The 27,178-nt window shown below is 32.7% G+C and overlaps 1 protein-coding gene across 4 annotated transcripts; it reads left to right on the forward strand.

Annotated features, from left to right (window-relative positions):
- Window positions 1-1,969: 1,969 nt before the first annotated feature.
- LOC134690803 (acetylcholine receptor subunit delta-like) lies at window positions 1,970-26,587 on the forward strand. Of its 4 annotated transcripts, none has more exons than XM_063550873.1 (2): window positions 1,970-2,045; window positions 25,360-26,587. In XM_063550873.1, the coding sequence occupies exon 2, from the start codon at window positions 25,375-25,377 to the stop codon at window positions 26,560-26,562; it is 1,188 nt and encodes a 395-aa protein (XP_063406943.1). In that variant the 5' UTR covers window positions 1,970-2,045; window positions 25,360-25,374; the 3' UTR covers window positions 26,563-26,587. The 4 variants fall into 4 exon arrangements, with proteins under 4 accessions (XP_063406943.1, XP_063406939.1, XP_063406940.1 ...); XM_063550869.1 differs by lacking the exon at window positions 1,970-2,045 and adding an exon at window positions 2,223-2,428; XM_063550870.1 differs by lacking the exon at window positions 1,970-2,045 and adding an exon at window positions 13,067-13,239.
- The last annotated feature ends 591 nt before the right edge of the window (window positions 26,588-27,178 follow it).

Genomic DNA, 27,178 nt, shown 5'->3' on the forward strand with positions numbered 1-27,178 from the left:
GTCGAGACATTTCAGCGTGTGCACTCTTGTCTACAAAAGACTCATCTTTGACGCTTGAATAAAAAAAATATATATAAAGGCAAAAAAAAATACGAAGTTGAAGAGCATGGAGGATAAAAAAAATCCAAAATGTTTTGCAAAATACAGCTATGGTAACCTATTCCTGAGGTAGAAAAGCCTTGGTATTTAAAAAACACAAAGTTTTGTAAACAGTTAGTTTATAATTATGACCGTATCAAAGACAATCCATGTCAACACAGAAGTGCTGAGTACTGGGCTGGTTTAATATACCCTCAAGGAATAAAAACTCGACCAGCAGTGACATCAATCTAGTGGAAGCTCATTTACGTAGTTTTGTAAATCTACTCACTATTATCATTGTAATATATTGATTCCAGAATAAAAAGATTGTTGTTGCCGGTGTAAGTATGTTTATTGATATAAGACTGTGTTTTACTATACATGATAAACTTTAAAAACATATAGATAGTTTACAGTGGCAGATCCAAAAAGAGGGTGATGGAAAACGCTTTTTTTTTTGGAAGATCAATGTTTTGAACAAGAACATACAGTCGGACCCCCTCCCTCCTTATTTTTGGTGGGATCCCCTTATAAAATAGACGGATATGCCTCTGATATGTACCCATAGGTAGTCTAGTGGATAGTTTACGTGCATGGAATATCTGTCACTGGACATTAAGCAACCAATAATCAATCAATTCATGACGAAATAGATCAAATTGCTTTAATTTCCCTTCACAAACTTTCATAGTTCACTCTGTTTTTGGGTACAAAGTCATTACATGGAAGACGAATGATTACAATTTTAGATGGCATTGTACTCTAATCAAGTTATAAATATAAAAAAGAAGATGTGGTATGATTGCCAATGAGACAACTATCCACAAAAGACCTAAATGACACAGATATTAACAACTATAGGTCACCGTACGGCCTTCAACAATGAACAAAGCCCATACCGCATAGGCAGCTATAAAAGGCCCCGATAAGACAATGTAAAACAATTCAAACGAGAAAACTAACGGCCTTATTTATGTAAAAAAAAATGAACGAAAAACAAATATGTTACGCATAAACAAACGACAAACACTGAATATACAGGCTCCTGACTTAGGACAAGCACATACATAAATAATGTGTCGGGGTTAAACATGTTAGCGGGATCCGAATCCTCCCCCACACCTGGGACAGTGGTATAACAGTACAACATAACGAACTATAAAAATCAGTTGAAAAGGGCTTAACTCATCAAATGGACAAAAATACAAATAAACTATATTTGTCACTCTTTATCTAAATGATGAAAGACTTTTAATTGTCCAAAACGTTTTTTAGATCCAAAGATTAAATAGTGGGATGTTTAAAATTTAATTTGAAAACTATTTACAAACTACTTAGTTTAATTTGGAATACAACATTTTTTTCTTCAAAATAGCCAATGGCAATTTTTATTTTAACGTCTTAATAACGATGCAATGAAATCTTACCCTCGACACCATTCGTTGTTCTCTTTTCCTCGGGGTCAGGGGTGATGCCCAAAGGGTTGGTAGAAATCTCAAATGCCATCTATAAAAAATTCCAATATAATTATAATTATCAGACCTCATTCATTTATCGTCAGATGGAGCATCGGCAATTAATTCAACAAAGCATTCATTAATCATGTCAGTTGGCAAGTAAGCCAAACCAAAGATTTCTCAATGAAGTTTAACTCATCCTTACCCGAGTCAGTAGTTATATCTAGTAGCTATACTGAGATCAGAACATTTTCTTTATTAAAAATAAAAAAATAAATAATTAATCATATATGTACATTCAAATCTTTATAATTTACCAGGTAAATTTGCGGAAAAGTAATAAACACAAATTGCGGAAACGTATATTTTAAATTTGCGGAAACGTAGTATTGGGACTTTGAAAAATTAGCGGAAATGCAATACGCCCTAAAACCCTTGTGGTCATACGCGCGTAGTTACTTAGTACACGGAAAAACTATGTAATATTAAAGTCAGAAGGCAAATTTGGTAAGTATGTGCTTAACTAAGAAAATATTGAATTGAACTGATTCGGGACAAAAATTCATTAGATAAAGGACTTGTAAATTAAATTAACAACTTAATTTTCACAACAGATAGCAAATAAAGGATTACATAATGTTAGATAATTTGATTCTCAATAGTTAATTAATCCGGTTAATTAATTCATAATTAACCTGGGTGAGTCAAATAAGACAAACATTTCTATTTAATGATGTCGATATTCCTCACACGATAATTACAAATTTTCCTTGTTGACAAATACAAATCCCCTATCAAACCTCATCTGGAAATCAAGTTACAAATCTGGACAGACGTTTCTGGTCACTTGCAGTGGTGAACTTCAATATACAAGCGCGTTCTTTTTCAAGGTGAGTTTCGTTAAATTATTTCATTTAAAATTATGTATTTTTAATACCAAAAATTTTATTGCCAAGTTTCAACAAAGAACAACATAAAAGCTTTTTTACGGAAGACGCCATGTAATTTTATTTTAACGTGTCCTATATGACTATTTTTAAATTTAGAATTTTAGAAAGACAAAAAATGGACGAATGGAAAGCATAATTTTAATTACATAAGGGATGTTACTGATTGGGTTCCTTTCGTCACGCGTTGTTTTTTGTTCATTTGAATGTATTTTGCTAGGGCATACGATACAGTTACAGGGGATGTAATGACGTTGCTAACGTAAAATGTTATTTTCGCGACGTCAAACTGTGACATATCGGAAAAAGATGCATTTTTCGACTGATTTTTATCATTCAAACTGATTCAATTTGAAAACGAGTTCATGGACCCCTATTTCTCAAAACGTCAATTTGTTTCATTTTGCAGGGAGATAATGTGAACCAAATTTATATAAAACTGTAAATAGAGGATTTTTTTTAAATTTTGATAAACATGCAGCAAAAAATGACGTTTTTTCCTCGATTCATGAACATTTGATATATATGAGTTATTTCTGAATAAAAAAATGCATTATAATAAAAAAAGTTATGTCTTTCTTTCGAAAAAGAAATTACGGCCACAAATCTGAATTTTGAGCAAATATACAAAGTGTGGACCTCATTTTACTCAAAAGGAAGCATATGAAGGTATATTTTTTTTTATTACATATTTGATTTAATCAGATAGAAAATAGCCTATATGCAAATTTTCATGAACTTGTAAATACAGGATCAAAACTGTATCGTATGCCCCTAACACCGGCCTCTCGAATGAAATTGTAAAATAAAATATTGTCCCCCATGAAAAATATGTCAAAATATATTTCCGTATAAAATACAGCGGCAAAGACATCCCATGCTTTCCATGACAATGAAAAATAAATGTAAAAGCTTGATATATTAAACTCTTAATTTCATGGTTATAGCATACACATCAATCTATAAGGATTAAATGCTTCGAGTTATAATTTTATAGGGTTGTACAAGAGCGTTGCCCGTGCGCACTTTTTGATACATCCGCGCTTCATACATAATGTACTTCGGTCAATGCTTTTAAACCAAACAAAAAAACCAAACTCAAAGGTAAAAAAGAGGGGGATAGGACCTTTATGGAGACTCCGGGATCGGGTGTTTTTAAGGTCGGGATTTCGGGACCCGGGAATTCTTTTTTCGAGTCTCGGGACCTTGGATTTCGTGTTTTTCAGCCTGGGATTTCGGGATGTCATATTTTTAAGCCCGGGATTTCTGGATCAGGACCCCTCCTACCCTACCTAAAAAAGGGAAATTCAATAAAAACTGAAGAAATCAAATTATCGCTATCACAGATGTTCTTACGTTTTCTTACGTAAAGAATAATTAATCCTTTAAATAGTCATTGCAATTACGGCGCTTTTTAGCCTAAAGCTCAAACGACAGATTTTTGTTAAATTCTTTTGTCAAGTAATCCTTTTCATATTATGCCGTCAAGTAATCCTTTTCATATTATGCCATTGTCATTCGATAATTTCGTTTCTATTATGAAATTGTAACCTGGTAAATTCTTGATTAAATATGTTTTCTTAAGTTCTTACTTTGAACAGTGAGCGTCCGGCATTCGTACACATGTACAGTAGTGACAACATCTGCCCAATTTGTAAAAGTACATCAAATTGAATTTTAACATTTAAGTAAAACTACATGTATTTCATACTCATTAAATTATTGACTACTGCATAGGACTTGTGTCTAATTGTACGAGTGGAGTTAAAGTGAGTATTCTCAGGCAAGTGAATATATCCTAGTCATTGTCTAATGTTGATATCACCAACGTCTACAACCGGTCGTATCAAATGATTACGATAAAATAATGAATATATCTTAACAATATAACTTTTGTGATTTTACTTTTTACATAATTTGGAATTTGATTAAAAAAAAAAAGCTAGGTCAAATTCTTACTTCTCTACACTTCTTCTTATTTACCCTTGATAGAAACACTTAAACACAAAATCATGAAGGCCAAGGAATCTGTAAAAACTTGACGAATTCAAAATATATAAATGGACCTTAATAGAATAGCCAAATCCCTCTTGAAGTCAACTTTGCTAGAGCATTAGTTTGCAACTATAAGTGTAAATTTTAGTCCTGGTATCTATGATGAGTTTATCTATCTAACAGGCTATTATTTGAACTTGGAATTATTTTTAATTATGGAATTTGCATAATTTCTTGTGCTTGAAATTTTTAATAGATTCCATGTTTATTTGGTGTTATGATTTTTTGAGCTGTTCATAACACTTTCCATACAATGTATTTTGTATAGATAGTGATGTGCGCGGCACAGTACATTCTATTGAAAATGTACTATCTTCTTTGTAATAGAAAGTGTTGTGCACAGCACAGAACATTTAAGTATAGAATAAACATGGAATTTATTAAAAAAAAATCAAACCAAGAAATCATGTAAATTCCATAATTGATAATAATTCCAAGTTCAAATAATAGCCTGTTATCTGGTGTTCTAACAAGTATGTCTTGCAGAAATCATTTGACCGTGACCTCAGTTTCATGTTTTGACAGTCCAAGTATATTTTTCTTGGTTGGGTCTATTTGTTAGAAATATAAGTAATATAGTAACTATATTTAATGTATGGAATAATTGGAAGGGGAAGCTGTTTGTCTTTGAAGGTTTAAACTTAGTCTGATCTCAACCCATTTTTATACGACCGCAAAAATTTCAATTTTTGGTCGTATATAGATATGACGTTGGGGTCGTCCTCGTCGCCCGAAGACATTTGGTTTTCACACTATAACTTTAGTAAAAGTAAATAGAAATCTATGAAATTTAAACACAAGGTTTATGACCATAAAAGGAAGGTTGGGATTGATTATGGGAGTTTTGGTCCCAAAAAGGGCCCAAATAAGAATTTTTCTTAGTTACGCACAATAACTTTAGTATAAATAAACAGAAATCAATGAAATTTTAATATAAGGTTTATGGCTGTAAAAGGAAGATTGAGATTGATTTTGGGAGTTTTGGTCCCATCGGTTTAGGAATAACAGACCAAGAACAGGTCCCAAATAAGCATTTTTCTTGGTTTTTGCACAATAACTTTAGTATAAGTAAATAGAAATCTATGAAATTTTAACACAAGTTTTATGACTACAAAAGGAAGGTTGGGATTGATTTTGAGACTTTTGGTCCCAACAGTTTAGGAATTAGGGGCCAAAAGGGTCCAAAATTTAACTTTGTTCGATTTCATTAAAAAATGAATTGTTTGGGTTCTTTGATATACCAAATCTAACTGTGTATTTAGATTCTTAATTTTTATACGACCAAAAAAAAATGAAAAATTTTGGGTCGTATATTGGTATCACGTTGGCGTCGTTGTCGTCGTCAGAAGAAGAAGACATTTGGTTTTACCACTATAACTTTAGTATAAGTCAATAGAAATCTATGAAATTTAAACACAAGGTTTATGACCATAAAAGGAAGGTTGGGATTGATTTTGGGAGTTTTGGTCCCAACAATTTAGGAATTAGGAGCCCAAAAGTGCCCAAATAAGCATTTTTATTGGTTTTCGCATTATAACTTTAGTTTAAGTAAATAGAAATCTATGAAATTTTGACACAAGGTTTATGACCACAAAAGGAATGTTGGGATTGATTTTGGAAGTTTTGGTCCCATCAGTTTAGGAATTAGGGGCCAAATAAGCATTATTCTTGGTTTTCGCACAATAACTTTAGTTTAAGTAAATAGAAATCTTTGAAATTTTGACACAAGGTTTATGACCACAAAAGGAAGGTTGGGATTGATTTTGGGAGTTTTGGTCCCATCAGTTTAGGAATTAGGGGCCAAATAAGCATTATTCTTGGTTTTCGCACAATAACTTTAGTATAAGTAAATAGAAACAATGAAATTTAAACACAAGGTTTATGACCACAAAAGGAAGGTTGGGATTGATTATGGGAGTTTTGGTTTTGGGGCGATTTTTGTTATAAATTGGCGATATACTGTGGGCCGATTGGCCAGTGGGGCGAGTTGATATGGTTTGATGTCTACTCATCGTGTTCGAGGGTCATAAAGGGTATACACCATATAGTAATATATAAAGTATATTATAATGGTTGTGTGGCGTTCTAAACGATATTTTATGACTTGTAAATGGTTTTTCGTCTAATCTAAAACATCTGGGATGTAAAATAGTTATCCCACTCGGATTTGGTGGTATATATGTCATATGGTTTGATGTCAACTCATCGTGTTCGAGGGTCATAAAGGGTATACACCATATAGTAATATATAAAGTATATTATAATGGTTGTGTGGCGTTCTAAACGATATTTTATGACTTGTAAATGCACGGTGGGTATGGTTGTCATGCGAGAGAACGTACTGTGCTGGTGATTCGGTCCTGACGGGTGCTGGTGATCAATGAAAAAATGTAAACAAAGACGAAAATGATAATTTTTGACGTTTTCACTAATAAAAAATGGAAGAAAACAGTTGAGATTTTTCAATTTTGTTTCTTATGGGTTCATATGTAAACCATTGAAAAGTTGACCCTCTAAACTGTTTCAGTAAGCGTAACACAAAAATGCTAATTTTCAGAAAATCTCGAACTGAAAAAATAAAACAAAAATGCTTATAGAGTCCGCTTTCTATACCGCAATCCATACGACATAACTATTTTGTAAAAAAACATTGCAATTTATAAAAATTTAGCATTTTCTCAATTTACTCATGTCCTGATACTGTGCTGGTGGGTCCTGTCATTGTGCTGGTGGGTCCTGATACGGTGCTGGTGATTTTGGATTAGAAGTTGGTCATATTTGAAACAAATGTTACAAAATCAATAAAATTGGGCAGATAATTGTTGTCAATAGGATCTATTACTCCTATTTAGCTCTTGTGCATCCATTTGGCTGTTTAATATGTGTTTTCAAATGATCGTAACTTGTATAACATAATTACATAAAAGGGCAACATCTTTCGTCCAATATCAGAGAACAGTATCTAAAATAAGAATAGTTTTATTAAGATAATAAATGCTCCTCACATTGATGCCTCAACAATGATCAAAGCCCATGCCGCATAGACATGTTTGTCAGTGCTCCGCATACGCCTCCCCGCTTCCACCCAACCAACCCTCCTCATTTCCTCCTTCATTGTTACAGTGGTGTACCAACAAAACAATTTATCACATTAAATAATTACACAAAGACACACATTATTGAACAACGAATGCTCGCAGGTACTGAAAGCTAGTTCAAATCCGCATTTTCAACTAATAGATAAACCATGTTCTCATATACAAAAATCTCAATCGTGTCGATTAAAAATCTCAAAACTTAAGATCACATTTAAATGTTTGAAGAAGCAGAACTTTAAAAGTGTGCAGTGAATCTTGTGCTCACAACAGTTATTGTCATAATTATGTTTACATGAGACTTATAAAGGAATTAAGAAGGTACCAAGAAATGTTTTACAGTTCAATTTAATTATCATGAATGGAAGGTGAATGGAAACTGTGAGGGTCAAAATCTTATATTGCTTATAAATGTTGCTGGACCCAGTTTCGTTGTCTGATATGAATGTTCTGAAATGTGCAAGGTAGAAAGACATTTTGATTTTTTTTACTCGGAAAGTTTTGCCCTAATTGCTTCAACTTTTGCAATATTAAAGCCGATTTCAATGAGTGTGAAGACAAAGGGAATATCTTTGGTTATATTGCTTGATGAACAGAAAAGTCATTGTTAGGTTATGTAAACTACCCTACTTTAAGAGTATACTAGTCCGACAAATGACACATCTTTCTGTCTGTAGGACCAGGCTACTTCGAAAGGAGGGTACGGTTTAGCTTACAAGCAAGCTAACCAAAGATATTATGTTTGCCTATATACTCGATGGAATCGGCTGTAACTAAAAACTCGAATACATTTTAACAGACAGTGGTCATGTTTGTTGATGAATATTGTTTTTCCTAGATTCACTCTTGAAAAATCATTTGGTAACATTTGGTCAAATAATTTCAGAAAAGATCTTTTTGTAATTGCGGACGCCAAGACAATACATGAACCTCACACGACCCCTCGACACAGGTGAGCTTATATATGATCTTATAGCGATTCAGGTTGATAACCATTTGAAATTAAGCTAGTTTTTGTGTGTGTGTAGATTTGTATTGTTTTAAACAGTTATGACCTTTTAAAGTTTAATGTAGGTGTTTAATCTAAGAATTTCTTTTTTAAACTCAATTGGTAGTATGAAGCTATTGATTGATTGATTTTTGTTGCTTAACGTCCAGTGGCAAATATTTAATGCATATTCAGGACGAGAACAAGTTCACAATAAATACAATAGGTAGGTCTTTGTATCGTTATTCCTACGATATGAGGGCAATAAGAAGTACAAACAATAGTTTAGGCACACAAGTATAATTCCAAACAGTTACATCATGTACGTGTACAACGTCATCAGTATCAGTGCTAATCTATGGGGCGCATATACATATCGTTACAGTCTTGTCATAAAAGAGGCCAATAGTCGTGGAATTTTGGACTGCCACTGGAAAATGAGGATGTATTGGATAGGAACAGAAATTTTGCCTTGCAGCAGGCCACCTACGGACCCCTCAAAGAGTTGCTGCAAGGGTTATTAACGTGCAAAGAGCGTGGCACTCTCTTTACACGAGATTTTTCTTCTAAAAACAGTAATGAACTATAAATAATAATGCTTTGTAAGAAGTTTCCCCTTGATATATGTACAAAATTATGTCTCTATTATTCATTGTCTGTGCTGTTTTGATTCTTTATCAAACATATTTATTTATTTTGGAATTTTGAAATGAAAAAGCTAAGAAATCTTAGTTTTGTTAGTGGTCTCTAGGTTATCTCTTTATTCATTCTTCATTCTCTGACATATTCTAGTGTGCCCTTTAAAATAGTGATTTGTTTAAGGGTTCTATCGAACTTTCGAAAAAAAGCAACTGATAACCGTTCAGACAAAAAAGTTATGTTGTAAAAATCTTACAGATACAGCAAGTGATTCTTAATGGCTATAAGATACATTTTTCTTTTAAAAAACAACTTTTTAATCTTACGGAAAACTATTCCAAGCTTAAAACTTTTACTGTAATCTCGCTCTTACTTATCCCCATCCCCCCCCAAAAAAAACAAAACAAACAACAACAACAAACAAACAAACCCGCAATACTGTTGTCATTCTTTAATATAGTCAGCACTCAATTGTTCACACAAAAATGTGATTTAAGCTGCTAAAGACATATGATTCAAACGCTCAGAAAGTCCTTTGTTCTATATTTTTTCTCTCCATTTTTATGCAAAACGGAACTTTTACATTTTTATTTAATGGGTTATTGTTAAAGGTATTACGATGACGTATGGTTTTTAACACATACTTCCTTTGGTTTCTTCAGGAAACTTGTCCATTAACAACAAACATACCACATCATCTACTTTATATAAGTATTGTATAAATTACAACGTATTTTGGTGATCTTGCAAAATAATCGTAATCCCGAAAATCGTAAACATATTTTCTTATCTTAAAAGTGGACAAGAAGGGTTCCATTAACAGGCCAATAAATAAGATTACAGTTAATTAAAAAAAAAAAAAAAAATAGGGATATTTTTTCTTGCATAATAACAGTAAACGGATTCAAAACAATGTCAATTTCAAGAAAGCAGGCAACAGTTAATTAGTCAATAACAGTACAGCATCAATGATCTTGAATATATAACACTTTTAACTAAAATATAAAGGCATAGAACCAGGACATCGGAGCACAGAACCAGGACCGTTTTTCTTATCACCAGCACCGCGTCAGGACAATTCCGTTAAACGAACTTGTACGACTTTTGCAATATAATATTGTTGTCATATATTAATACTTTGCATGGAACTTATGACGCATCAGAGAAAAATTAAGCAACAAAACAGTCGTTTTAATGCCGTTCTGATACAATGTAAACAAACCCACCAGCACAGTATCAGGACCCACCAGCACCCGTCAGGACCGAATCACCAGCACAGTACGTTCTCTCGCAGGACAACCATACCCACCGTGAAATGGGTTTTCGTCTAATCTAAAACATCTGGGATGTAAAATCCGGCCATCGGGGTGATCTAACACTGACACACCGCGTCCGAGTGGGATAACTATTAACAGAGACATAATATGTCTCTGCTATTAATGAAATGTTCTTATTTGAATTAGGAAACGGATTCATAAAAGCTAACAGCTTGTTTCTGGATCCTATTAATTATTCACTTGTATTATTATGTAAATGCCTATTATTTCTTCCGATCTATGAGAAGCTATTTAACCTCATATTTGACTCCGGCGTTTTGCCCGATATTTGGCTAATTGGAAATATAAAACCAATATATAAAGGTAAAGGCAACCAGTTTGATCCAAAAAACTTCCGTCCGATAACAATTTTGAGTTGCCTTGGTAAATTATTTACAGCTATACTTAATGAAAGACTATGTCTTTTCTCTGAAGAAACACTCTTGCTAAATGAAAATCAATATGGATTTCGAAAATCATACTCGACAACTGATAGTTTGTTTGCTCTATACTCATTTTTGAAATTTTGAAATATAGAAATAAAAAGCTGTTTTGTGCATTCGTCGATTTTAAAAAGGCGTTTGACACGGTTTGGAGAGAGGCTCTCTGGTATACACTTCTTTTAAATGGTATTAAAGGGAAAATATATAATGTTATTTTAAATATGTATAAAGATATTAAATCCTGTATTACATATAATAAACAGAAATCAGACTATTTCTCATGTGATATTGGTTTACGGCAAGGGGGGAATTTGTCGCCTTTTCTGTTTGCCTTATTTTTGAACGATTTGCAAGATTTTTTAGAAACGGAAAATCTTCAGGGTCTTAAAGTGATTTCAGATTTATTAGAAGATAAGTTAAACATTTACCTGAAACTTTTTGTTCTGCTATATGCAGACGATACAGTCCTAATGTCTGAATCAAAAGAAGACTTACAAAAAATATTAAACAAAGGAGAGAACTGTAATATTTGGAGACTGAAGGTAAATGTTAACAAAATCAAAGTCATGGTGTTTTCCAGGGGAAGGCCTTGTGCGGATTTAAAATTTTCCTTAAATGGGGCAGATATAGATATAGTTCATGAATTTAACTATCTTGGTATACTATTTAGCAGGACCGGCAATTTTAGTAAAGCAATAAAAAAGCAAGCAGAGAAGGCAACAAAAGCAATGTATGAGGTTTTAAAAAGAGGTCGCATTCATAATTTAGCAATTGAATGTCAACTAGAACTGTTTAATAAAATGGTAAAGCCCATTCTTTTGTATGGCTCAGAAGTATGGGGATTTTGTAAAAATATTCAATGTATTGAAAGGGTACAATTACGATTTTGTAAATTGTTACTTAAGTTAAAATCATCAACCCCAAACTATATGATTTATGGTGAACTTGGCATTTTTCCTGTTCAACTAGATATCAAACTAAAAATGATTGCTTTTTGGACACGACTTTTATCTGGAAAGGATTCAAAACTGTCTTATTTAGCTTATCAATTATTATACAAATTGTCGGTCGACAATCATTTTGAATCGCCATGGTTAAAGTTTTTAAGAAACGTTTTTGATGATACTGGCTTTTCCTATATTTGGACAACTCAGTTTTTTTCTAGCACAGATTGGCTTATCCCTTCGATAAAGATGCGCCTACATGATCAATTTAGACAGGATTGGCATCCACTTATGTTAAATTCATCAAAATCTATAAATTATAGATTATTTAAGGAGACATTTCAGTTTGAATGTTTTTTAAATATATTGGAAGATAAAATCTATACTCTGTGTAAGTTTAGAACCACAAATCATAGACTTCCTATAGAAACAGGACGGTGGAATGGTATAGAAAGGGAAAATAGAAAATGTTTGAAATGTAATAATAACTGTATTGGTGACGAATATCATTATATTCTGGAATGTAAATTATTTGAAAATGACAGAAAAAAACTATAATTGATAAAAATTTGTGGCAGAGGCCAAATATTTTGAAATTCAAAGAAATAATGAGTTGTACTAACAAGTTTAAATTAGAAAAACTATGTAGATTTATACGCCAAATAAATAAATCATTTGTTCTCTAGGCAATTATATAACCCCCATTTTGTATATTCTGTACATACTGATATATGTGTATGTGTGTATTTAACGATAGTTAGTGTATGCCTGTGTGTATGTATGTTTGTGTATAAGATGTTATTATAAATAAGTTTGTTTTCATTGCTATATGAATGTATATCTCTGTACCGTTGTACCTTATGGTTTATGAGAATAAAGATTGTTGTACTACATTACTTTACCGAAATATGTTAACACTAAGAACATATTGAATTGAATTGAATAGTGACAAAATTCATTCGATAAAGAGCTTATAAATTAAATTAACAACTTAATTTTCACAAAAGATAGCAAATGATGGATTATATAATTTTGTATAATTTGATTCTCAATAGTTAGTTAATCCGGTTGGTAATTAACCTGGGTGAGTCAAATTAGACAAACATTTCGATTTTATGACGTCGAGATTTCACACACGATAATTACAAATTTCCCTGTTGACAAAAACAAATCCCCCAATCAAACCTCACCTGGAAAGCAAGTTAGAAATCTGGACAGGCGTTTCTGTTCACTTGGTGAACATCAATGTGTATACAAGCGCCTTCATCTCCAAGGTGAGTTTCGTTAAATTATTTAATTTAAAATTATGTATTTTTTATATCAAGATTTTATTGCAAAGTTTCAACAAAGAACAACATAAGAGCTATTTTAGAAGATGCAATGTTATGTTATTTTATCGTGTCCTAGATATGACAATTTTAAAATTTAGAATTTTAGAAACAAAAAAATGACGAATGGAATGCATAATTTTCATTATATAAGGGATGTGACTGACTGAGTCACTTCGTCTCGCGAAGTATTTTTGTTCATTTTAATGTATTTTGCTTTAACACCTCTTAAGTGAAATTGTAAAATAAAATATATTGTCCCCCATGAAAAATATGTCAAAATATATTTCCGTATAAAATATAGCAGCAATGACTTCACATGCTATACATGACAATGAAAAATAAATGAAAAGCTTGATATAACATATATACAAGTGTTTCATGGTTATAGTATACACATGAAATTATAAGGATTAAATACTTCTTGTTATAATTTTATAGGGTTGTACAAGAGCGTTGCCCGTGCGCTTGTTTTGATACTTCCGCGCTTCATACATAATGTACTTCGGTCAATGCATGCTTTCAGAGACATTATATACACAGAGATTGGCAACTCCGTGAAATCCCGTTAAAGATCGCGACCCGGGATGAGATTCTCGTCGATAAATATTAGAACATGTAATCAAGTCAGGGATGAAGAACCTTGATAGATAATTAAGAAAAGCAATGGGAAAATGATATCAGATCATATTATAATTTCTTTTCTAAAAAAAATACTTGAATGTAATATTTATATTTAAGTATTTATTGAGAAAAATATTTTTTCTGCATTTCATAATTAAAAAATTCAAATCTGGTAATAATCAATAGTTATTTAAAGGGAAACTTCGCAAAAAAATCAAAAATTGATATTATGTTCATTCTGTATAAAAATGCTCAAATTCATAGATATTAAAGTTTTATTCTGCTAGATAAGAGATCACCATCGATTTTAAATTTAGAGTATCAATTCTCTGCGGTCAGCCATTTTGTCACCTTCTCCGATTTGCCCCACGATATGTCTAAGGACCAAAACCACAGTAACCCGATGTAGTCGTAATTGCGTGTCGATATCTTGTCAATCGTACGGTTGTTTTATCCGACTAGTTAACTATATGTCTCTGACTAAGTTGATACGGAAAATTTTCTTATCTTTTTTTTTTTGATAACCATGATCGACGTCATGATCTGTTATTTATAACAATAATGATAATATTGGAATTAGTTAAAAAGTAAAAATTTCAATAAATAAGTGTTCCGTGAAACTTGAATTGTTTTCGGAAATCTAATAAGTTCATAATTCTTTTATGTAATAAATTTTATTCGAATAAATTAGGATCTTCGCTCCACTGATCACCCGCATGGCTAAAGGTATTACTCCCAAAGGCATTGCAGGGGGTGTGAGCTTGCAAATTCATCATCGTTTCACTTCTTAGGGTATTGATTAGTGTACACGGCCGATAACTTAAAACTTTCCATTTTGAACTATTAGTTCACACCTGCAATGCCAGTAAACCGTGACACCTAGATTTCACTGAATGAGGATCAAAGGATTAGAATTACATAATGCTAATCTTTTAATTACCTTGAGTTATACACGCATTCAACATTCTTTAGGTGTCACATTTTATTTCCACCGTACAAGCAATTGAAAATGCTTGATGGAATGAAGCAAAAAGGTCAGAATACAAACATGTATTTTTAATACATTATTGATCATGTCAATTTCATATGTTTGTTTAAAGTATTTGTAGAAAATAAATCATAAAAATGTTTTATTGTATGAATTAATTTTATCATTAAAATTTGTTTTAAAATATCCACACGATCTTATTTTAAAAGTTGCATGGCTATCACTTATTTTTCGTTGGTTAATAGCTACACCAAATATCGTCGATGCGCTTTAAATCGCGTTATTAGATGGTTAACGAACAAGATTTAAATGAGATATTTTCACTCCCGGCATGCATCAAAGACTTAAACTACGTCACATAAGTCAGGAAGTTTCAAAAAATAAAATTAATAATTCCTAATTTTCTTCTTTATTAGATTTCATATCAAAATAAAACTTGGTGAATATGTTTTTTATGGTATTATGAACATAATAAGATGAAAAGTGAAAAATCGCGAATTATCCCTTTTTAAGAAACTTTTCTGTACCGCATTTCTTTGTTACAATAAATAGTGTGTTCCTTACAAACAGTGAAATTATGTGTGTCCGGTATTCCGGTAATTAGTTCCTTAGAGTTGTGACTGTTGATTCACAGGTGTGCGATTACGCAATTTATTGCCCTCCGATCACCTGAATTTTGCCGGAGGTGAGGTTCTAAATGGATTATTACTTGGTAATTGTTTTTAAAACTTAACAAATTCTGACATTTTATTTTAACCATGACCAGAACTTTATTTTAACAGAAGCACTGGGCAATAGTATTCAATCAGGAAAACAAAAAAAGTCATTTAACATGTCAAGCAAAGAAATGAAGCAACTTCTTCATTTATAAAAAAATATGTAGCCAGTAGAATTTTGTCTCGTGAGAAACTGATTTTATATCTGTTTAAATTTAATTATAATGTTTAATTGTTGATTGACCTAGAATAAAATTATTTATGGAACCTTTGCATAAATTTCCTAAATGAACGTACATTATAGGGTTGTCGAAATCACTATTTGAATCTGTCATTATTTGTAGTTTTTTTAAGACTTACATAATTAATATCACAAACTCTGATTAAAAACAATTTGTATCATAAGTACAGTAAAATGCTCTGCTGTAGAATTTTAATGTTTGGTTTCATAGACCACCGGAGTACTGCAACATTCTTATCTTTACTCTTTCCTATAGGATAGTGAAACTTGAGTTTGAAATTAGAGATTTAAAATTATGCACAATCTTTTGTGGGTTTTTGTTGTTCAATAGATATAGGAAGATGTGGTGTGAGTGCCAATGAGACAACTCTCCATCCAAATAACAATTTAAAAATTAAACCATTATAGGTTAAAGTACGGCCTTCAACACGGAGCCTTGGCTCACACCGAACAACAAGCTATAAAGGGCCCCAAAATTACTAGTGTAAAACCATTCAAACGGGAAAACCAACGGTCTAATCTATATAAACAAAACGAGAAACGAGAAACACGTATATTTTACATAAACAAACGACAACTACTGTACATCAGATTCCTGACTTAGGACAGGTGCAAACATTTGCAGCGGGATTAAACGTTTTAATGGGCCCAAACCTTCTCCCTTTTTCTGAAACAATAGCATAACATCACAACATATAAAAACATACGATAAAATATCAATTAGCAGACTTAACTCAATCAAAAAACGTATGATTACACAAAGAACGAATAAATTTGATCTGCGATATCTGAATACAAATGCACAGTTAATAAAATATTAGAGACAAACAGTCATGACCAAAAGGCTATCAAACAAATTCAAACACACTGAGAAATATTTAACCAATCAATGTTCACTTTAGAAAAAAACCGTTTTTTTATAATCTTGAAGTTTATACAAATGTTGTAAGAATAAGTGAAAAATTGAAGATATTACAAATAATCAAAGCTGGTATACAGCCAAGATCCATATAAATAAAAAATGACAAAAAAGCATTATAAACAGTATCAACAGGTCGAATTAACAAGAAAATACGATTTGAGAGTACTCGCAGTTACTGACAGCTAGTTAAAAGCCAAAACCAATTAATAGTAAAAAATCATGCATCAGAGACTAAAATCGACTAAAACACATCACAGGGATTTAGTATTTTAACGTCATTAATAGTCAAAGAAGACATGACTTGTGCAATGCCAAAAATAAATGTATCGACAGGTAGTAGTATAGTGAAGAGCGACTTCTATAGAAATAAAAGTTAACGTGGCTGTGTCCCCTATACATCTCGCCTCAAAAGATAATGAAATTTAGTTATGTTTTAATTTGCTAATGACAAAATCAATATTAGTGCCAATGTGAACTATATTCAGAGATCTAATTACAATATTGGTACGATAACCCTTACTTATAAGTTTGTTTAAAGGTTCGATGAGTTTACAAGGATCACATAGTGATTTCCTCGCTTTAAGTACAATATTACCATAAAATTTAGGATGAGAAATACCATTTTTAATAAGCTTTCTACAGGTATAGCCAAATTTACTGATCAAATCTTTGTATCTATGAAAGAATTTAGTAAAAGTTTTAAGTAATTTATGGTATCGAAATCCCTGACACAACAATTTACCAGTGATGCATTGATTACGTTCGTTAAAATCTATGACTTCAGAACACACACGGGCAAACCGAACGAGTTGCGATATATAAACACCGTATGATGGAGCCAAAGGCACATCGCCGTCTAAAAAAGGAAAATTAACAATAGGAAATGAAAAATCGTCTCTTTTGTCGTAAATTTTAGTGTGAAGTTTCCCGTTTGAAATTGAAATGTCTAAATCTAGAAAAGGACAACTGCTGCTGTTTATGTTAGATTTAGTTAAAGTAAGTTCGTTTGGGTAAATTTCTGAAGTATATTTAGAGAACTCTGGATTATTCAACGAAAAAATATCATCCAGATAACGGTAGGTATTTTTGAATGTATCAACCAAATGTAACAATGATGGGTCTTTACTGAGTTTGGTCATAAACTGAGATTCATAGCAATATAGAAATAAATCTGCTATTAAAGGGGCACAGTTGGTGCCCATAGGAATACCTACTACCTGACGATACACTTTATCGCCGAAACGTACATAAATGTTATCAAGCAGAAAGTTTAAAGCTTCAATCACTATCCTCACATTTCCAGTAAGTGTATCTAGCATACTTTCCTTTTTCGTTACAGAAAAAGGCCTTAAACGAGTTACAGCAAATAAAATTACAATGAGATTTTTCGAAAGACCATTTTATCAAATACAAAAACTTTTTCTTTATAAGATTGTGTGGAAGTGTAGTGTACAGAGTAGAAAAATCATAACTGTCAACAGAATTGTAAGGACCATTGAAAGCATGTATTTTATCTAAAACCTCTAAAGAATTTTTAACACTCCAAAAATAATTAATACCATTATTTTCATAAGCTTTATTACAAAAGTTAATAACCAGTTCTTTGATAGTAGTTAGGGAGGTGGTTAGAAGCACTGATAGATTAGTAGTAGAACACTTACTCGAAGCGGAGATGAAACGGAATTTAAATGGTTTTTTGTGTAATTTCGGTAACCAGTACATGGTAGGGACTTTCAAATGTTCGGAAGATGCTTTAAGCTGGGCAGTGACAGTGGTATGCTTGTTAACGATTTGACTCTCTGTGGAGCGCACTGACCTGAATGTAGAGGAATTTATTATTTCGTTTTGAAGAACTTTCGTGTAGTATATGCGTCACACCACCACTACATTATTTGCTGCCTTGTCTGCCGGTACGAACACAAACCGCTCTGCGAGTACCTTGAGTTTGTTTTTTATTCTAGAAATGGGTATATCATGGTTCCTATTATTAATTTCAGAATTGTTTTCTAAATGAGATATTCGAATATCAACAGTATTCATAATTTTATTCAAATAACTGTCTAAAGATTTTTTATCGGATTTTTCACGTTTGCACCAATTTTTACAATAGGCAGACAGAGCGTCTTTAATGACCTGACGACACTGTTTCCAATCTATTGTAGATGGAGGACGGTATTTCGGTCCTTTCTTTAGAAAAGTTATGACTTCACGGTCATCGACTATGTTGAGGTCTCCTGTGATAACATGACCATAGGGAACATATTTAAAACTAGATGTTTCGCAATCTCAAGTGGAAGGAACATTATTTTCTATATTGACGTCTGTTGTAATTGACGTATAATTGAAAATCAAATTTCTGCTCGTTTTTTTATAAGAATACGAAATAATGGGTTGTTCTATATTATCAAAATATGGAGGTATTAAGCTATAGACAGAAGAGTCATTGAATATGCTAGACAAATTAATAAAATCAATACCTCTATTTATATATTTTAATTTGAGAAAATGTCGTTTACGATTTTCAGGTTTATCAATAATAGGAAAAAGCCTGTGATGACAAAAGGCTGTAATAATACGGGTGTATTCATAAAATGGGCTAAAAAAAGAAATTTTATCACACTCAAGAAAAATAGCATATAATTTACTTATAGGTATCTGACCCAGTTTGCATAATACTTGATGTCTGCCATTATTCTTTATTATAGATAACAGATCAGCAAGTGTATAATTTATACGATGTTTAATACGTTGATTGCGGTTCTTGCGTTTACCATGAGACCTATTATTTCTCAGTCGTTTATCAACAATATTAATGACATCGATATGAGTTTTAGATATGTTCCCCTGCCCTAATATTTTATCATTTAGACCGAGAGGATAAGCTGTTTGAAGTCTTTTTATCCAAAACAATTCGCGAACTTCGCGTGATTTTTCAAATTGCTTGTGTGATTCTCCTGGTTGTTTTTGAACGGTTTCGAGCGGTTGGAATTTTATATATTTCAGATTATGATTATGCTTATCTAAATGCTGATATACTAAACTTTTGAATTTTTTGGGTCTACGAAAGCGGTACAGATGTTCTTGATTTCTTCTGAAATACTCTCGTCCCGTCTGTCCCACATATTGAATACCACACTTAGGTTGGGTTCAAGTTACCACATATATTAGGTTTTGAGTTTTTCAGGTAATATCACAGGAAAAGGAGAGCGAAAAGGTTCTCCCGTTCACTGTTGACCTTATAGTATTTTGAGAAGTTAATCTAAAACAAGTTAGTCATTTTTTGGCATTGCACGGGAAAATTTGTGGATATCCACGTGCATTTTTGTTAAATAATCTGGCTGTAGTGGCATTACCAATACGTTTATTTATGCACGTAGATAACCTAGAAGTTGTGTTGTTGATAATATTTTTTCCATTCCGTAAAATCATGATAATTTAATAGGGGTATAGGATCAATACAAAAGACCGGAGGTTGTAACATTGAATGAGGATCACAGTTACGGAATAGGGAATAATAAGGAGTGCAGTAAAGAACTCTTACAAAAACTGTAATAAAAGGCCCGACGTATGGACTAATATAACAAAACTGACATGTATAACAAACACAGGGCAAAAACAGTGGTTGTAAGAAATCTAATAAAAACCATAGCAGGGGGCAATAATAAAAAAAAATAGCAGGCGTGGATGAGTATCAATACATCCCAACATCGTAAACAATAAAGATATAAACATGTGAAAGCTCTCTCACAGGCAAACAACCAATAACTGAAATATATAAGGGCATACACTACAAGCACGGGGACACATTCTACTGCATCCACACAGCACGAGTAACAAACCCTGCAGTAAATAGATATAGGAAGATGTGGTGTGAGTGCCAATGAGACAACTCTCCATCCAAATAACAATTTAAAAATTAAACCATTATAGGTTAAAGTACGGCCTTCAACACGGAGCCTTGGCTCACACCGAACAACAAGCTATAAAGGGCCCCAAAATTACTAGTGTAAAACCATTCAAACGGGAAAACCAACGGTCTAATCTATATAAACAAAACGAGAAACGAGAAACACGTATATTTTACATAAACAAACGACAACTACTGTACATCAGATTCCTGACTTAGGACAGGTGCAAACATTTGCAGCGGGATTAAACGTTTTAATGGGCCCAAACCTTCTCCCTTTTTCTGAAACAATAGCATAACATCACAACATATAAAAACATACGATAAAATATCAATTAGCAGACTTAACTCAATCAAAAAACGTATGATTACACAAAGAACGAATAAATTTGATCTGCGATATCTGAATACAAATGCACAGTTAATAAAATATTAGAGACAAACAGTCATGACCAAAAGGCTATCAAACAAATTCAAACACACTGAGAAATATTTAACCAATCAATGTTCACTTTAGAAAAAAACCGGTTTTTTATAATCTTGAAGTTTATACAAATGTTGTAAGAATAAGTGAAAAATTGAAGATATTACAAATAATCAAAGCTGGTATACAGCCAAGATCCATATAAATAAAAAATGACAAAAAAGCATTATAAACAAGGTTATTTTCGGTGCAGTGCTATGGGGCTGTTATTTTCTTTTCATTTGTTATTTTTTCCTCTGTGTTACAAGACCTTGTACTTTTTGTATTGCCCCTTGACATCTCCTCCTTTTGTTTAAACCTTTACCACTAATATCTCATGTTTTAAATAAAAAAGTCTCATTCCCGGAATTTGTTATACAGGAATTCATTTTAATATCAGTTTTTTTTATAAGCATATAAACTGCTTGGTCTCTTCACACAACTTATGTTTAGGACGGAATGCATCGTACATACACGTACGAGGTCATTGATATATAAGTACACGTTATGTGCTTTTGACCTCCACAAGAATTCTTAAACATAAAATTGAGAATGGAAATGGGGAATGTGTCAAAGAGACAACAACCCGACCATAGAAAAAAAACAACAGCAGAAGGTCACCAACAGGTCTTCAATGTAGCGAGAAATTCCCGCACCCGGAGGCGTCCTTCAGCTGGCCCCTTAAACATGCATAGATGTGCAAAGAATATTTTTGTCGTTGGGTTGTTGTCTCATTGACATATACCTCACATTTCAGTTATAGCATCTGTGCCTTTTCAATTTATTGCAGAAAATATTAGCATAAACATTTTTCAAAACAGGAGAGGTGAAATAGTATCACAGAATGAGGACATGTAAAACTGAAACAACACAACACAACAGATAAATATAAATAAGCACCATTGACAATTTGTTAAAGGACTGAAACAAACATAGATGGTGACCAATGTGAGCGACTAGTGTACAGTAGTAGTAGAGTGAACATTTCTTGCTTCTTTTTCTACACATTTTGTCATTTCATGTAAACAATTAAATATGTTACTTTCGATGGAGAGGAAGGAATTTGTGAAACGAAATATTTTGCTATTTAGTACTGTCAAGATATATATTCACAGGGGTGTTGTTGGATAAATGAATAGTTTCTCTTTTTTACATTATGCTACCATTATGCTACAAGGGTAGCATTTTCCATTCTCATGATGTACAAAAATATTATAGAGTGGCCTTCCAATGATAATAATACATGTAAATCAGTGTCTCATTAGCAATCATACTACATCATCATATTGTTATACATGTACATGTATGTAAAAACTATGTACATGTATACTTTGTAAACATAAAGAAGACAAATGAAGTTGAACACAAGATATTTTTTTTTTTTTTTTTATCCATCTGCACAACTGCCACTGTATCACTTCTGCTTCAAATTCAATAGATTGAATGCAGAGTCTTGTATTTGTTTTTAGTTCAATGGTCTCATCATCACTTGCACAAAAATCGCATACACATGTACATCAAGTTTGGCATATGAACTACAATAATATGGTGTTTTCACAGTCAGGATAAGCACATGTAATTTTCTCTCTTACAAAACCATTGTTTATTCTAATGCAACAACGTTTGTAACGTTCATTTTGATTGGATAACGTCACTTTCTTACATGGCATCAATTGACAATTGATGCTATGGGACCTACGCGCAAGCGCAGACGGCATATGACAGATTTTAAATACATGTTTTAACGTTGTTTTCTGTCAGTTTCATTAGAATGGAGATAACAATATTGTATTTTAAGCTCCGACGGCATCAATTGGGGATTTGATGGTCGCAAATACCCGTTTACTGTCTCCGCTAACGCGTCGCCAGTAAACTTAATTTGCGACCATCAAATCCCCAATTGATGCCGTCGGAGCTTAAAATACAATACAGTTATCTCCTAAGTATCACATTGATAGGAGTAGTAATCAGTCCACTACATGACTGTGCCATGGCATATGGAAAAAGTCATCACTAATAGTTGTTCCTGTCTGCCATGGTGTCTAATTTTCAATCAGAAAGACTTGGGAGTCCTACATTCAGCACATGTATGACATTATATCTCTAGTATGCTGCACTGTTAGGTAAATTTGATCAACATCTTTGTTCTTTTATAACATGCAGGATCCTGTTAAAAAAAAAATGCTGTCAGATACTGAATGTAAATATATATAAAATTGTAAATGTCATCAAAGTGGTGGAAATAATGAAAAAAAATCACCAGCTTGGTGAAGTAATTCATATGATGGGTACATTTTTTTCCCTAAAGATGGACAAGTTTTATATAAACTGTTGCCATGGACAGGGGTCTGTCTTGTTATTGAAGGAAATCAACATGACCGACAGCTATAATACTGATTTTTTATTGTAAATTACAACAAAGTGGGTGAAAATATGAAAAAAAACCTCTATACACCAATCCAGTATGTCATAGGAAAGTAATGCATGTTCTGGGTACAATAATTCTCTGAAGATGGAAATGTTTATAAAGTGTAAACGGACAGGGGTCCGTCTTGATATTGAAGCAAAACCGGCAAAACACCATGACCGACAGCTATAATACTGATTTTTTATTGTAAATTACATCAAAGTGGTTGAAAATATGAAAAAAAAAAAAACCTCTATACACAAATCCAGTATGTCATAGGAAAGTAATGCATGTGCTGGGTACAATAATTCTCTGAAGATGGAAAAGTTTATAAAGTGTAAACGGACAGGGGTCTGTCTTGATATTGAAGCAAAACACCATGACCGAGTCGACAGCTATAATACTGATTTTTAACACTTTTTTTTACCGGATTGAACTGGATTGAGCGTCTCCATGACATTGTCAAAATTGCACGCGACCGTCACCCGCCCGAATTGATTTCAATAAAAGTGCGTGTTTTTTGTTGTCATTTCGGACATTTCGTAAACCGACGTGTTGATGCTTTTCCTGGAGCTGTCGTGCAATTATTGATTAAACATCGATAAAGGAATAATATATTAACTGTTCTGTAGTGTTTTTTCCGTAAATACGTGTAAAGTAAATATTTAATTTGAGTAAAGCTATGGAAGAATTAAGTCCATTCGTCAAAAACGGAACTTTTTAGAGGAGAAGTCTCTTTAAAAAGAATTATATTCGCGTATTTTCCGCTAAAATACCTTCATAAAACAAATCGGCGACGACTCATTTTAATTATTCAAACAGTTGTGTAAAGGAAAGTGTGTATATATGTCTCTGATGCTTTTAAACCGAACAAAAATACCAAACTCAAAGGTAAAAAAGGGAAATTTAATAAAAACTGACGAAATCAAATTATCGCTATCACAGATGTTCTTATGTTTTCTTACGTAAAGAATAATTAATCCTTAATCATTTCAATTACGGCGCTTTTTAGCCTGAAGCTCAAACGACAGATTTTTGTAATATTCTCTTGTTAATCCTTATCGTCGTTGTCATTGTTATTCGATAATCTCGTTTCTATTATGAAATAATAACCTGGTAAATTCTTGATTTAAATATGTTTTCTGAAGTTTTTACTTCAGTTAGAGTCCGGCATTCGTACTACAACATCCGCTCGATTTGTAAAAGTACATCAATTTGTAACATTTGTGAAACTTGTGTCTAATTTTTCGAGTGGAGTTAATTAAAGCGAGTATTCTCAGGCAAGTGACTAGATCCTAGTTTGTCAGTGAAAGTTCAAAAGTATGAGATTTATGAAGAATACACTTTTTAAATAGTTCCAAATGAAGATGCATAATTTACACAAATTATCGCTATCACAAAAATGTAAAGTAAATAAACTATTGATACCCAACTTAAGCACCTAGAATATATAACTTAAGACCATCTATATTATAGATCTAAGGAATGACTGTACTATATTTTTCTGTCTATGAAGAAATAACATAACTTTCCGTCGAACCTTTTGAACACGTTCTATGAAAAAAAACATGCACTGTCTCATTTTTTCCCCTCATAGCTTAGAAATTTAATTTTGGATGTAACTCGTCTTCTTGTTGGTTGAATGTTTTTGTCTGTCAGCTAATATACATAATTTTGTCATGTGACCGTGACGTCATCAACGTTGTTTAAAGATTTACTCCTTAAAAATAGAATTCAGAATTTAATTAAAATTATAATTATTTATTTATTAATTTATTTATTTTTGAAACTTTTACAGTCAACTCTTTGAAACATGAAGTCGACACAACTGTGGATATTTATCTCTCTGTTTAGGGTAGCTATATTGCACAGAAACACAGACGTTCAAAGCCTTCTCACACAGATCTTTACAAATAATAGCTATAACAAGTTGATACGGCCAAGTACCGACCAATCGGCACCAACGGAGGTTGATATCAGATTTAATCTTTATGGAATAAATGACGTAAATGAAATTGATCAAAAACTTATAACTGCAGGATGGCTGAGTATAGTTTGGAAAGACGATCTTTTAACATGGACACCAGCTTCTTATAATGGGTTATATATACTGTATTTACCGCAGGATAATGTATGGAAACCTGACATATCATTACAAAATGGATTTAGCGAGTTGGAAGAGCTAGGATCAAAGTTTATTCAAGTGTTAGTCGGTAGTTCTGGCTATTTAACGTGGAGACCTTCTCAGGTATTTGAAACTAGATGCAATTTGGATTCAAAATATTTCCCTTTCGATGAACATAAGTGTGACATAATTTTTGTGTCATGGAGTCATTCATCTCAAGACATTGTTTTGACACAGACCACTAACGGTATAGAACTTTCTGACGGATTGGAGAGTCATGGTGAGTGGGAAATCACCTCCTCTTCTGCCACAATTGAGTTCGACTACATGACATCCAGTGTAAAGTTCACCATAGTAATTAAAAGAAAGCCTTTGTATATGATTTTACATATAATTCTACCAATTATTTTGTTGGCGTTGTTAGACATCTTTACTTTTAAGATTCCTGCGGATACTGGTGAACGTTTAGGCTACACAATAACTGTCTGGTTGTCATTTGCTGTATTTCTAACCATCGTCTCAGATTCTCTTCCCCAAACCTCAGAATCAGTTCCAATAGTATCAATTTATATTATTATACAACTGCTCATGGGAACTTTAGTTGTTTTGATATCGACCGTAGAAGCTGGTCTAATTACAAATCCAGACAGTGTACCAGTGTATAAAATATTGAGATTTATTGCACTGCGGTTGCGTCAAAACAACGTAAAATCGGCGGAATATACAGAGCCGAAAATAGATTCAGAAATAGATTCGGAAATACCGGAGGTTAAGTGGAAAGAAGCAATAAACGCATTAGACACGTGTTTGTTCTATATAAGTATGGGAATCTTCCTTCTTACTACTATTATTTGCTTATGTATTATAGCAACATAAATATAATTGCTTGCGATGATTTAAACCATTTTGTTAACTTTTATTTTACTTCGACTTTATTGTACACAACAGTGTATAACCAGTCAAGGTCGATCATGTGACAAACTTGAGGGAGGAAGGGGTTGGGGGCGGGCGGTGGTGTCCTGATCTCGAAATACCGAATTTGAAAAAAACCAAAAATCCCGACATTCCGAAATTCCAAAAGAGAAATCCGACCGGTTCCCGAAAGGGTCAATCCCGAAATCACGAGCTTAAATACACCATATTCAGACGTCCAGGAAAAAGGTCCTGCCCCCCTTGAAACTTCCACTCGTTATAACAATAACAGAAAACAGCGAATCTCAAATAACATCGAGAAGATCTTGTGGAACTTTATGACAATATTAGAAAAGATTTCCACCATTACCTTTGACATTTAGATTATTTTAAGACATTACCTTTGACATTTAGTATGTTTTTAGACATTACCTTTGACATTTAGATTGTTTTTAGACATTACCTTTGACATTTAGATTGTTTTTAGACATTACCTTTGACATTTAGTATGTTTTAAGACATTACCTTTGACATTTAGATTGTTTTAACATTACCTTTGACATTTAGTATGTTTTAAGAC

This window comes from Mytilus trossulus, chromosome 11, assembly GCF_036588685.1.
Source record: "Mytilus trossulus isolate FHL-02 chromosome 11, PNRI_Mtr1.1.1.hap1, whole genome shotgun sequence".
Taxonomy (NCBI): domain Eukaryota; kingdom Metazoa; phylum Mollusca; class Bivalvia; order Mytilida; family Mytilidae; genus Mytilus; species Mytilus trossulus.

Bases quoted from the DNA above. Each gene is read 5' to 3' on its own strand.
- LOC134690803 (XM_063550873.1), top strand. From the start codon at position 25,375: ATGAAGTCGACACAACTGTGGATATTTATCTCTCTGTTTAGGGTAGCT.